At 31.4% G+C, this 13,783-nt stretch overlaps 1 protein-coding gene across 1 annotated transcript in view; it reads left to right on the forward strand.

Moving 5' to 3' along the window:
• Ift88 (intraflagellar transport 88) overlaps positions 1-13,783 on the forward strand; it is a 114,050-nt gene that overhangs the window by 65,841 nt on the left and 34,426 nt on the right. The window contains exons 19-22 of the mRNA XM_026394913.2: positions 1,215-1,365; positions 2,188-2,303; positions 8,442-8,494; positions 10,426-10,491. Of these exons, the coding sequence (XP_026250698.1) occupies positions 1,215-1,365; positions 2,188-2,303; positions 8,442-8,494; positions 10,426-10,491 (386 nt within the window). The remainder of the gene's footprint in view (positions 1-1,214; positions 1,366-2,187; positions 2,304-8,441; positions 8,495-10,425; positions 10,492-13,783) is intronic.

The following is a 13,783-nucleotide window of genomic DNA, read 5'->3' on the forward strand; positions in this document are numbered from 1 at the left end:
GTTCATTCCTGATTAGTACTATTGATTGAGTTTGGATGATGTATTTGTTTTGGCCAACAAGTAAATATGGTATATATAATTCTAAAGACCTTTGTCCTCCAAAATTATGCAATACTTTGTATGAACTTACTCATTTCAATTCATTCAGTAGTCATTTGTTGAATATGAATTGTGTGTGCCAGTATTATATTTAGAACTCGGGGGAATGTCAAACTGTAAAATGCTGCTTTCATGTCATTTTCTTTACAACTTTCAGCTTTCTTTAGTTGTGGTTTTCCCCTACTAACATTTAGAAAAGCAGAAATTAGTTAACATTTTTAATGCCTTTCACACTATTTGAAAAGCACTTTAAGTTTCCTCATTTTATTTGTTTATGTATTTATTTGTTTGTTTATTAGAGCTTAATAGTAAGATCCCTCATATTACTAATGTTTGACCACACCATTGAGAAGAGTAACATCTAGGTAGGTTTTACTATTATCTTGATATAAATTTCATGTAAAATGTTTAGGAAAAAAGTGTATTGTGAGGTATACCATTAATAATTTTAAGTATTATCTGCCATATTTTTGATAGCATAGATTTTTAAGTTTTAGTAAAAAATTTTAGATCTAATCTCAAAAACAAACCACACATGCATGCATGTGCACACACACACAAATGACTCTTCTTTTTAAATTAAACTTTGGACTGAAATATTTTCATTTCTTTAAGACATCAAACATAAAAATAAGTAATAAGTAAGTATTATTGGTATGAGCAGATTATATGCATATATGCAGAAGATTTACTAGGTATTAAAGGATGCTATTAAGAAAGAATTTCCTATCTTTGAGTTTATAGTTAAGCAAAACTCCCAGGAAAAACACATAAAGGTGATTCCCTCATTGTGAGGAATAGAATAATTGAACATTCAGACTTTTTTTAAGGACACAGTTTGCATAATGCTTTGAATATTTCTGCTAGAAATTTGGGAGTTACTCTCAGGGGAGCATAATGAAGTAAAAAGAAAAGATATATAGACAAAGCAAGAGTGTTATGTACAGAACTGCTCCATTTTCCATCTCCATTCTTGAAAAAATCTAGAGTAATCAATATAAAATAACACATTAATGTAGGCTAAGAAATGTTTGTATTATGATATTGTTTTCAGTTTTACTTGTTGATTAATGAATTTAGAAAAATTATATTGCCCTTAACTGATATTGCCTAAGATATGAATTGATGGAAGATCCCAATCAAGCTATTGAATGGCTAATGCAACTGATCAGTGTTGTTCCCACTGATTCTAAAGCTTTGTCTAAACTAGGAGAACTATATGATAGTGAAGGAGATAAGTCGCAAGCATTCCAATATTACTATGAGGTATGTGTATTTTCTTACTTTTCTTCTGTTCTTTTTAGTACTTTATGAATTTTAAAGGCTGTAAGCCTTTAAAAGTTTAGAAAAGCTTATTTGTTTTTAAATGAATAATGATTTATTTAAAATAAAATAAAGCATTCTTGATTGTCTAATCTACTGAACTTCTCTCCCGTTGTGGTTTAGTTTCCACATAACAGTGAAACATTCAACCTTTGGTTTTTTCACTAAGCATGATCGTCTCCAGATCCATCCATTTACTGGCAAATGTCATAAAGTCATTCCTTTTTATGGCTGAATAATATTCCATTGTGTATATACACCACATTTTCTTTATCCATTCATCTGTTAAAGGGCACCTTAGGTTGGTTCCATAGCTTAGTGTAAATTGTGAATTGTGCTTATAAACATTGATGTGGCTGTGTCACTGTGGTATGCTGATTTTAGATCCTTTGGATATATGCTGAGGAGTGGGATGACTGAGTCAAATGGTAAATATTTTTAATTATAACTAGAAAATGAGAAGGTACAAATTCATTTTTAAGTTAAAACATGTTTGTAACCCTTTTTATTCCTTTAAATATTTAATCTGACTCAGATCATATATCAGTATATCTAAAAGATATTTATAGATAATTGAAAATGTATCAAAGCTGAAGTTTTCTAAATCTTGTATAGCTTCAAAACTTGAGAAGTACTTATGACAGCTCATACTTTTTGTTTAAGAAACTACATTGTGGATAAATAAATCCATTCAATAGATAAAGTATTCAAGAAGTATGTTGTGTTGCTACTGAAAATATTTTCACACTTCATGTCTTTTTTCAGTCATATAGGTGTTTCCCTTCTAATATTGAAGTCATTGAGTGGCTTGGGGCCTACTACATTGATACTCAGTTTTGTGAAAAAGCCATTCAATACTTTGAAAGAGCTTCTCTTATACAGTAAGTAACTTTATTAAAACTTTATGTTTAGTTACTATCTTTGTGTTAAAATTTTTTTAGCCCTAGAAAATTGATATCTCATAGACTTAACAAATTCAAGAAAAGTTATTAATAAACATTCATGAATTATTTTCATTTTCTGGTATTTTTTTTTTAAATATTGTTTGGTTGTTGATGGACCTTTATTTTATTTGTTTATACATGGTGCTGAGAATCAAACTCACTGCCTCACACTTGCTAGGCAAGCACTGTACCACTGAGCCACAACCCCAGCCTTTGTATTTTATTTGGTTTTTATTGTGACAAATATATTTCCCTTTGCATAGGATTTTAAAAATATCTTCTATAAGGTACTTAACCTTTATGTGTTTTTTATTCATATATCTGTGAACAAATATTATTTATTTATAAATGATAAAATCACTATCTTAGTCCTAGGATTGATATTGCCTAAGATTTGAATTGAAACCAGTACTGCTCAGTGTTTCTCCTTCTCCTGTTTTTTTCTCAGATGTCTTTAGTTCCTCTCCTTTTTTTAATACTTCAATTTCACTGAAAATAGGTGTCCTTTCTAGACACTCCCCTAACATTTTCCTCTTCCTACTTTTCTATAATTTTACTCTTGTTCCTTGATGATGTTCAATATAAATCACATTACCTCTCCTCTTTCTGAGCATTTGTTTTCTGTACCAGATATCTTAATTTTTTTTATTTTTACATGCTAAATTCTTTTTAAAATATATTTTTGTTTTTAATTGACACATAGTAATTGTATTTATATATGATATCTTTATTTGTCATGTAAGCTCTTTTGGGGTGGGAATGTTTTGTTTTTTGTACCAGGGATTGAACCCAGGGGCATTTAACCACTGATCCAATCCCCAGCCTTTTTTATTTTGTATTTTGAGACAGGGTCTCACTGAGTCACTTATGGCTTCACTAAATTACTGAGGCTGGCTTTGAACTCCTTCCAAGCCGAGCCACTGGGATTACAGGCATGCACCAATGTGCCTAGCAGGGAATGTTTTTATATCACATAGTTCTTTGTAGTTTATAAAATACTTGGTATATAGTTGAATTAAATTGAATTTCCTATTATGTTTGTGTTTGTTTTACTGAAGTAACTTCTCACTTTATTGTATCTTTTATATTTTTGTATTTCTTGGTAATATGGTATTTTTTATAATTAGTTTAAGCCTATACTATTGTATTTTCTTTATTTCTGTAAATTATGTCATAAAACTTAAAGAAATCCTAGGCCTAATTGGTCCATTTAATGTAATCCTATTGCACAGAATTAGAGAATGTTCTTTAATATTTATTATGATTATTATCATAAAATACTATCAGGCAGACTAATATATGCAGTGTATCTGGGAGCTGCACAAGAGGAAGAGAGAAAGAGAGGAGCAGAGAGACTATTTAAAGAAATAATAGCCAACACATCCCAAATTTGAAGGAGAACATGGATCTTCAGGTCTAAGCAGCTCAGTGAACTCCTAAGTAGAAAAACCCCACTGATACATTATAATCAAACCATTGAAAGAGAATCTTGAAAGCAGCAAAAGAAAACTAACTCATCACATATAAGGAATCCTTGTAAGATTATTAGCAGACTCTCAGCAGAACCTTGCAAGCCAGAAGACAATGGGATGATATAAAGTCCTGAAATTTAAAAAAAATAATAAGAAGAAAACAAGTAAACTGTCAATCAAGTTTCCATCAAAACTATTCTCCAAGAATGAAGGATAAATTATGACTTTTCCAGTTAAACAAACTCTAAATATAATCTCATAAGTTGAAAAAAATAATAAAAGGCATCCAAATTGATAAGGATGAAGAAAAATTATCCCTGATTACAGATGTGATCTTGTATGTAGAAATTGCAAAGGAATCCACAAAAAAATATATCTAATCAATGAATTCACCAAAATTGAAGGATGTAAAATCACACAAAATTCCATTGTATTTCTGTATCCTTGCAATAGACAATCCAGAAAGGAAAACTGAGAAATCAATTCCATTTAAAATAACATCAAAAAGAATAAAATAAGGCCAGGGCGCAAGCCTATAATCCCAGCAGCTCAGGAGGCTGAGGCAGAAGGATTTCAAGTTCAAAGCCAGCCTCAGCAATTGAGTGAAGCACTAAGCAAATCTGTGAGACCCTGTCTCTAAATAAAATACAAAATAGAGCTGGGGATGTGGTTCAGTGGTTGAGTGCCCCTGAGTTCAATCCCTGGTTACCACTCCAATTCCCCACCTCAAAAAAAAGAATAAAATAAAAATAATTAATTTAACCATGAAGATTGAGAGACAATGAAATCTATAGAACATTCTTGAGAAAAATTAAAGACATGAATAAATGGAAAGACACTTGTGTGCATGTATTGGAAGAGTTAATATAATTAAGATGACAATACTACTCTAAGCAATCTTAGATTCAATACAATCTGTATCAAAATACCAATGTTGTTTTTTATTTTGTTGTTGTTGTTATTTTGCAGAAATAGAAAATTCATGCAGATAATCATATGGAATCACAGGGTATTCTAAATAGATAAAATAGTTTAAAAAGAAACAATGTTGGAGGACTCATAGTTTCTGATTCCAAATTTTCCTCCATTCTATTGGAATCAAAACATTGTAGTACTGGCAAAAGGATAGATATATAGACCACCAGAACAGAATCTAAAGCCCAGAAATAACCTTCATATATGGTAAATTGCATTTCAACCAAAGTGTTAAAAGCATTCAATGAAGAAAGGACAGTCTTTCAAGAAAGTGCTTGGAAACCAGATATTCATCTGCAAAAGAATGAAATTGGGGCTGGGTGCGGTGGCACATGTCTTTAATCCCAGCAACTTGGGAGGCTGAGGCAGGAGGATCACAAGTTCAGAGCCAGCTCTAGCAATTTATCTAGGCTTTAAATAACTTAGTGAGACCCTGTCTCAAAATAAAAAAATAAGAAGGACTGGGTATGTGGTTCAGTAGTTGAGCACCCCTGGATTCAATCCTTGGTATCAAAACAAAAAACAACAACAACAAAAGGAATGAAATTGGACCCATTCTTTATACCATATACAAAAATTAACTCAAAATAGACTAAAGACAGGGCTGGGGTGGTGGCTCAGTGGTAGAGTGCTCGCCTAGCATGCATAAGGCACTTTGTTCTATCCTCAGCACCATATAAAAAAACAAACTAATGTATCCACCTAAAACTAAAAATACATACATAAATAAATATTTTTTAAATGGACTAAAGACCTAAAAATAAAGCTAAAAAGTAAAGCTAAAAGCTAAAAAAACTATAAAACTCTTATTAGAAAATCTTGGTGGAACATGTTCATGGCATTAAGTTTGGCATTAATTTCTTGTGTATGATACCAAAAGCACAAGAAGTAGAAAATTTGACTTCATAAAATTTATAAAAGTTTTTTTGATAAAAGAAATAATAAAAAAGATACCTACAGAGTGGGAAACATCTTTATGAATCATATATCTGAGAAGGGGGTTAGTATGAAAAATTTATAAAGAGATCCTACAACTCAACAACAACAAAACATTTTAAAAATGAGCAAAGGATTTGAATAGACATTTCTCCCAATAAAGAATACAAGCATATGAAAGATTTTTACCATAATAAATCATTTGGGAAATGCAAATCAAAAACACAATGAGATACTACCTCATGCCTTTTAGGGTAGTATTATCAAAAAGAAAATAAGTGATGGGGAGGATGGGGAAAGACTGAAACCTTTGTTCATTACTGGTATAAATGGTGTTTTCTAGAAAACAGTTTGGCAGTTCTTCAAAAAGCTAAACTTAGAATTACCATATGATCCAGCAATTTTACTTCCAAGTAAATATACAAGAGTAATAGAAGCAGAGACTCAAATACATATTGCATAGCAGCATGAATTATAGTAGTCAAAAGATGGAAACAACCCAACTGTGCATCAGTATACATGTGCAATGGAATATTATTCTACCATAAAAAAGAAGGATGCTGTGATATATACTATAATGTAGAAAGACCTTAAAAACACTGTGCTAAGTGAGTGAAGCCAAACACAAAAGAAGTAATGCTCTATGATTTCACTTGTATGAAGTGTCTAAGATTAGGGTAAATTCATAGACACAAAAAAGAGATTCGAAATTACCAGGAACTGGGAGGAGGAGGAGGATGAAAACGTGCCTGCTTAAGCATTACAGAGTTTGTTTCATGTCAAAAACATGTTTTGGAGCTGAGCACGGTTGCAAATGTCTATAATCTCAGCAACTTGGGAGACTGAGGCAGGAGGAAGATCCCAAGTTTGAGGTCAGCCTGTCTCAAATTTAAAAATAAAAAGGACTGAGGATATAGCTCAATGGCAAAACTGGGTTCAATTCCCAGTATCATGGGGGGAAAAATGTTTTAGGAATTGATAGTGGTGGTATTTGTACACCATTGTGAATGTAATTAATGCCATTGTACACCTAAAAATAGTTAAAATGGCAAATTTTATGTTGTATATAGTTATAATTTTGAAAAGTTAATGGAACATACTAAAACTATTATGTGTGCTATGTAAATTATATTTTAATGATTCAGCTATTTATAAAAGGATGCATTCTGTATAATTTAATTCATTTAAAGTTCAAAAACTGACCAAGTTAACAGTGTTAGAAGTCAGAATAGTGGTTACATTTATAGAAGAAGAAGGATAACATTAGTATTCAGAAATACACATATTAAAAAAAACAGTATGATTAAAGCACTGCTGAGAGATTTTAGAGTTTTGGGAATACATAAACCAGTCAATCCATCCTGTCAGGGAAGAGTGTAGAAGTTGGAATAAGCCTTCAAGTAGAGGTGCTGGTATACGCAAAGACCAAGAGTCTAGCAGATTTGGATTTTCAGTGGCCTGAAATGTTAGACAAGGCAAGGTAGAAGACGAGTTGGAGAAGCAGAAAATGACTAGAAAGTAGATAAATTGGGTTAGAATCTTGGATTTAACATGTGGGTGGAGGAGGTGACAGATTTTAAGGAGGGAAGTAATATGGTTAGATATGTATTTTATTTAGATCATAGTAGGTGGGTGTGTAGGCAGTGGGTTTGAAGTTAAATAATTTGCCCAAGTAGCAGTGCTGTGATTTAAACCCAGATTTATCTGATTCCAAAGCTGGTAAGTTTGCCATCAAATTGAGTAGGGAATGAGGCTGTTTTTGAAGCCATCAGGTAAGTAGAATGGATATTCAAAAAAGTGAGAGGAGCATTAAAACGTTTCCTGGGTTTTTATTTCTTAAAATCTCTTCATTCTTAGGTATTTTTAACAGTTGTCAGGTATTTATTTATAGAAATCCTATAGGTATTTATTTTAGAGAAAAAAATTATTCCTTTTAAAGGGAAAATAAAGAAATATAGTATCCTATTTTGCTGTCTTTTTATTTTTTTATTGGTGCATTATAATTATACCTAATAGTGAGATTCATTTAAACATATTTGTATATGCATATAACATAATTTGATCAATCTGATTCCCTAGTACCCCCCTTTCCCTTTCTTCCTCCCTTCCCCTGAACCTCTTGCTCTATTCTGCTGGTCTCCCTTCAGTTAATTATTTTTTCATTAGTGCTTTATAATTATATATATGAGATTCATTGTGATATAATCATATATAGATATAGTATAATTTGGGTTGATTTCATTCCTTAGTACTTCCCCATGCCCTCCTTCCTCCTTTGCTCACTCTTTTGGTTTAAGCTTGATTATTCAAACATAAGATCAAAAATTGACCCTTAGGTATTAAATTTGTAATCTTAAATGTTATGATTAAAGATTATGGCAAAAATGATGATCATGTTTACAACAGAATAATATGTTTTTTAACTAAGTAGGTTAAGTGGTTCGTAAGAACATCTAAATAAAGCATGAACTATAAATGAACCTTGTAAGGCTCTTAAATTTAGATGTTATAATGTAAATGTAACAAGCTTTAATGAAAGAACTATATATCTGCTATTTTCAATAATAACAATGATCAAATAACAAGGTCAAAAAGTAATCGAAAGTACAGATATAAAGATTTATAAAACTGAACATCTCAAAATATTTTTGTTTCATCTCTAATTTCAGTTAATTTATTATTTCTTTTGTAGGCCTACACAAGTGAAATGGCAGCTGATGGTAGCTAGTTGTTTTAGAAGAAGTGGTAAATATTTTGACTTTATTCATTTTTTATTTATTTTGCTTCTTTCCTTCTTTCAGTTAATTATGCATATAAATGTGTTCAAGTTGCATGTTTTTAAAACACTAGCTTTTTAAATAACTATACGTAATTAAGCATTATATGAAAAACATAATAATTACTGCATATTACAAAGTAGGTATTGTTTTTCTTTTTGTTTTTACAGTATTGGGGGTTGAGCCCACGGCCTCTGCCACTGAGCTACTTCCCAGCCCCTACAAAGTAGATATTAATTATGTATTCCAATACCTGTCTTAAAAATGGATTAGTTCTCGTGGCTGGGGATGTGGCTCAAGAGGTAGCGCGCTCGCCTGGCATGCGTGCGGCCCGGGTTCGGTCCTCAGCACCACAAACAAAAATGGATTAGTTCTCAAAATCACATGTAATCATTTTCACAAGTTAGCTACAGAAAAATAAAGATTCTTTTTATACTTTTTAAATTTTTCTTTGTAGTTGTAGATGGACGGAATGCCTTCTATTTATTTATTTTTATGTGGTGCTAAGGATCAAACCCAGTTAGGCAACCTCACACATGCTAGGCAAGTATTCTGCCACTGAGCTATAGCCCAAGCCCCAGATTCTTTTTATATTTTCATTTTCTATTCACATGATTCTCAAATGCCATGTGTATTCACCCAAATTTATAATAGGAAAAGTGTCTCACATCTGAAAAGCTTAAGGAAAACTCAGAACTAGAACTAGACACTTTTTAATACCTAAGATCACTAGATATCTTGGTTTATATTGTCTGCTACTGCTTTTATTACATTCTGTGCTGATACCACTTGTCCTGAAGGATAGAGATGACAATAATTTTAGAATGACTGTGAAGTGAATGATTTTGCTTAAAATATCAGAAATTAAGCTAGGAGATTGATGTTAACAAATTTATAATCGCTCTTGTAGAATATAAAAATGACCCAGGAAAAGATAGTCTTCAATTCAAAGGAAACACAAATTGTGAAAGTGTTGACTGTGTATTCTCACTCAGTTTTGTAGGAGGTGTCTTTATCTTTGAGCACCTTCAGTATGGCACCAGAGAATGTTTTATACACACTCCAGTGTAGGGCTTGATCTATAACATTACTATAATCCTACTGGATATACAATTTGACTGTACTATATACGTTTTATTTATATCAGTGTGAGTTTCCAGTTGTCTAGGTTCATTTCAATGTCAGTCATGTAAATGTACAAAAACAAGCTCTTCTGACTGCTTGAGTTATTGAAGTGCAAGGTTAGAAGAAACAGCATACATTTATTTAGAATTTGCTATATGCTACATGTCTCCTATCCCTATTTCATTTAGATCTCACAACAACTTTTCAAAAATTAGAATAGCCATTTGTCTTACATAGTGAAGCCCAGAGAGATTTTTAACTTGTTTGATGAGATTTTAGGAAAGATCTTTGACCTAAACTCATTTTTCCTATTTATTACTGCTACATGAAGCCACATTTTTTATTATGAAAAAAATTGCTTTCAGTAGACTTTTTAGTGTTTTTAAAAAAATTACCTTTTCCTACTAGATAATGACATTGAAATTACTATTAGTTTATCACAAATTATTTTTAAATTTATCAGTTGTTCATCTGGAAAAATCCTTTTTCAGAAATTGAATGGATCTTAATTTTAGCCACTAAAATATTTATTTTAAGAAGTAAAATAAGTTCCAACCATTACCCATTTGCTTCTGCTCTATCCCTTTTTAAATTTATTTTATCTGTACATTTTTCTCTCACAAGTTATAGTAAGAATGTATATAGCCTGTGGCAGATATGAAGGCTTTCTGCCAAACCACAAAGGTGTGCAAGCGTATTGGATTAAAATTAATATTTTGCCAAATCCTATTGGTTTATATAATTTGCTAATGTATTATATTTTTTTATTTATAGGTAACTACCAAAAAGCATTAGATACTTACAAAGATATTCACAGAAAATTTCCTGAAAATGTTGAATGTAAGTGATCTTACATTTTATAACTTTGAAGGCACAAGATCGATCTCATATTTTAGTTCTAATATAAAATTACATTTGCTGCAGTAATTACATACAAAAATGTCACCTGTGTTTTCTGATACATGTATTTAATGTTTTTATAGAATCAGAAAATTTGACTATGTAAGTATGTATTTTTATAGAATTTAATTATTGATAGATTTTTAAATAGAATACTGAATTCTCTTCAGTAGTAAACAAAATATCTCAAGTTTTATGAAATTTTTTGAGAATAAATTTTAACTTATTGAATTTTTAAAGTTTATAAACTGTGGCATTTTAACTATTCATTTTCATATATGATGTTTTGAGGTTGAAAAAATACTTTTAGAGTTTATAAAAATAGAACATTAATAGTCTTATTGATGCTGGTAGTAAATGATTTTTAATGTTACTTTTAATTTTTTAAAAAAAATTTTTTATTTATAGATGGACACAATATCTTTATTTTGTTTATTTTTATGTGGTGCTGAGGATCGAACCCAGCACCTCACATGTGTGAGGCAAGTGCTCTGCCACTGAGCCACCACGCCAGCCCTGTTACTTTTTTTTTTAAATATTATTTCAATATTTTATTTCTCAGTGGTAAATTAGATTTGTAGAAAATATTCATTGATTTCTCATCTTGTTACACAATAGATTTCATGCAAACTTTATGATAATGTGAAGTATTACAACAATAACAACAAAATCAGGTTAAAGAAAAAGAAAATACCTAAATTCATTTATTGTGTGTACTCATTGAACTGTATTTTTTGCCCTGAATTGTCTTGTACACAAAGGAAAGAGAAGAGTTAGTTATATAATATTATTTTATGAAGAAGTAAAAACTAGTTTCTTGAGAAGAAAACTTTCCAATTCTTAATTGTACTTGAGACACCAAGACATGTAGCAGATAGTCATCGAAAGATACAGTAAATACTTCAAAAACATCTGCATCAAATGAAACAACATGTTTGAAAAGACTACTTTTAATTTTTTCCTTTACTGACAATGAATACAAAAAGGCACATTACAGTTTAATAGAAATAAATCTGTCCTGAGCTGAGTTTTCTGATGACCCAGGCTGAATCAAGGATTAAATAGACATTCTGCATGTCCCTTAATTATATTTCTCCATTTGTCTTTTATTTTAGCTTTTATTAGCTCTGCAGTAGATAGCTCAGCTGTGATCTTTGGTAATGGTGCAGAATCAAGGTATTCTTTAAGGCTATTTAGAAGTAGATTTATAAACTCATAGCTGCATGCCAGTCAGGAAGCAGGCTACAAGGAAACTACTTGTAGAATTCTTTGAAAGTACAGCCTTACCTTCGGATTGTCATTTAAGTATGCAGTGAACCTAGGCATCTTATTTTTTTTACCTTAATTTTCTTTTTAAAAGCATTTGATGTGATTCTTTGTTGTTGTTGTTGTTCTTTTTAGATATACATGACAAGAGTACATTTTGACATATTATATATATATATGTATATATGCATATTGTATATATATATGTATATATGCATATATACATATATATATATATGGAGTATAACTCCCAATTCTTGTGGTTGAACATGATGTGGAGTTACATTGGTCATGTATTCATATATGAACATAGGAAAGTTATGTCCCATTCATTCTACTGTCTTTCCTATTCCCATTCCACTCCGATTCCCTTCCTTCCCCTTTATCTAATCCAATAAACTTGTATTCTTCCCTCCCCACCTTTATTGTGTGTTAGCATCCATATATCTTTGTGAATGGGATAGTTTTCCAACTTTCTCAGAGAGAACATTTGGCTTTTGGTTTGGGGAGTTGGCTTACTTTCACTTAGCATGATAGTCTCCAGTTCCATCCATTTACCAGCAAATACCATCATTTCATTCTTCTTTATGGCTGAGTGATATTCCATTGTGTAGTACCAATTTGCAATCTCACCAGCAATGTATAAGTGCACGTTTTCCCCCACATCCTCACCAACATTTACCGTTACTTGTGTTCTTGATAATTGCCATTCTGACTGGAGTGAGATAAAAATCTCAGCGTAGTTTTAATTTGCATTTCTCTAATTGCTAGAGATGTTGAACTTTTTTAAATATATTTGTTGACCGATTATATTTCTTCTTCTGTGAAGTATCTGTTCAGTTCCTTTGTGCATTTATTGATTGGGTTATTTGGTTTAGGGTATTAGGTTTTTTTAATTCTTTATATATCCTGGAGGTTATTGTTCTGAGGTGCAAGTGCAAAGATTTTTCTCCCATTTTATAGGCTTTCTCTTCACATTCTTGATCATTTCCTTTGTTATTAAGAAGTTTTTTAGTTTGATTCCATTCCATTTATTGATCTTGATTTTGCTTTTTGTATTTAGGAGTCCTGTTGAGGAATTCTATTCCTAAGTCAACATGATGGAGAGTTGAACCTGCATTTTCTTCTAGTGGGTGCAGGGTCTTTGATTCTAATGCCTAAGTCCTTGATCCACTTTGAGTTGAGTTTTTGTGCATTTTGAGAGATAGGGGTTTAATTTCATTTTGCTGCACATGGATTTCCAGTTTTCCTAACACCATTTGTGGAAGAGGGTATCTTCCTCCAATGGATGTTTATGGTGCCTTTTTCTAGTATTCAATAACTGTATTTATATGGGTTTATCTTTATGTCTTCTATTCTGTACCATTGGTCTTTATGTCTGTTTTGATGCCAATACCATGCTGTTTTATTACTATAGCTCTGTAGTATCTTTAAGGTCTGGTATTGTCATACCTCCTGCTTCACTTTTCTCACTAAGGATTGCTTTGGCTATTCTGGTCCTCTTATTTTTCCAACTGAATTTCATGACTGCTTTTTCTATTTCTACAAAGAGCATCATTGGAATTTAAATGGGAATTGCATTAAATCTGTACAGCATTTTTGGTAGTATGGCCATTTTGACAATATTAATTCTGTCTGTCCAAGAACATGAGAGATCTTTCCATCTTCTAAGGTCTTCTTCAATTTCTTTCTTTAGCATTCTGTAGTTTTCATTGTGGAGGTCTTTCACCTCTTTTGTTATATTGATTTCCAAATATTTTTTTGAGGCTATTGTGAATGGAATAGTTTTCCAAATTTCTCTTTCAGTTGATTTGTCGCTAATGTATAGGAATGCAATTGATTTGTGGGTGCTAATTTTGTATCTTGCTACTTTGCTGAATTCATTTATGATTTCTAGAAATTTTCTTGTGGAGTTTTTTTGGGTCTTCTAAATATAGAATCATGTCATTGGCAAATAGAGATAGTT

The sequence above is a fragment of the Urocitellus parryii genome, chromosome 2 (genome assembly GCF_045843805.1).
Source record: "Urocitellus parryii isolate mUroPar1 chromosome 2, mUroPar1.hap1, whole genome shotgun sequence".
Taxonomy (NCBI): domain Eukaryota; kingdom Metazoa; phylum Chordata; class Mammalia; order Rodentia; family Sciuridae; genus Urocitellus; species Urocitellus parryii.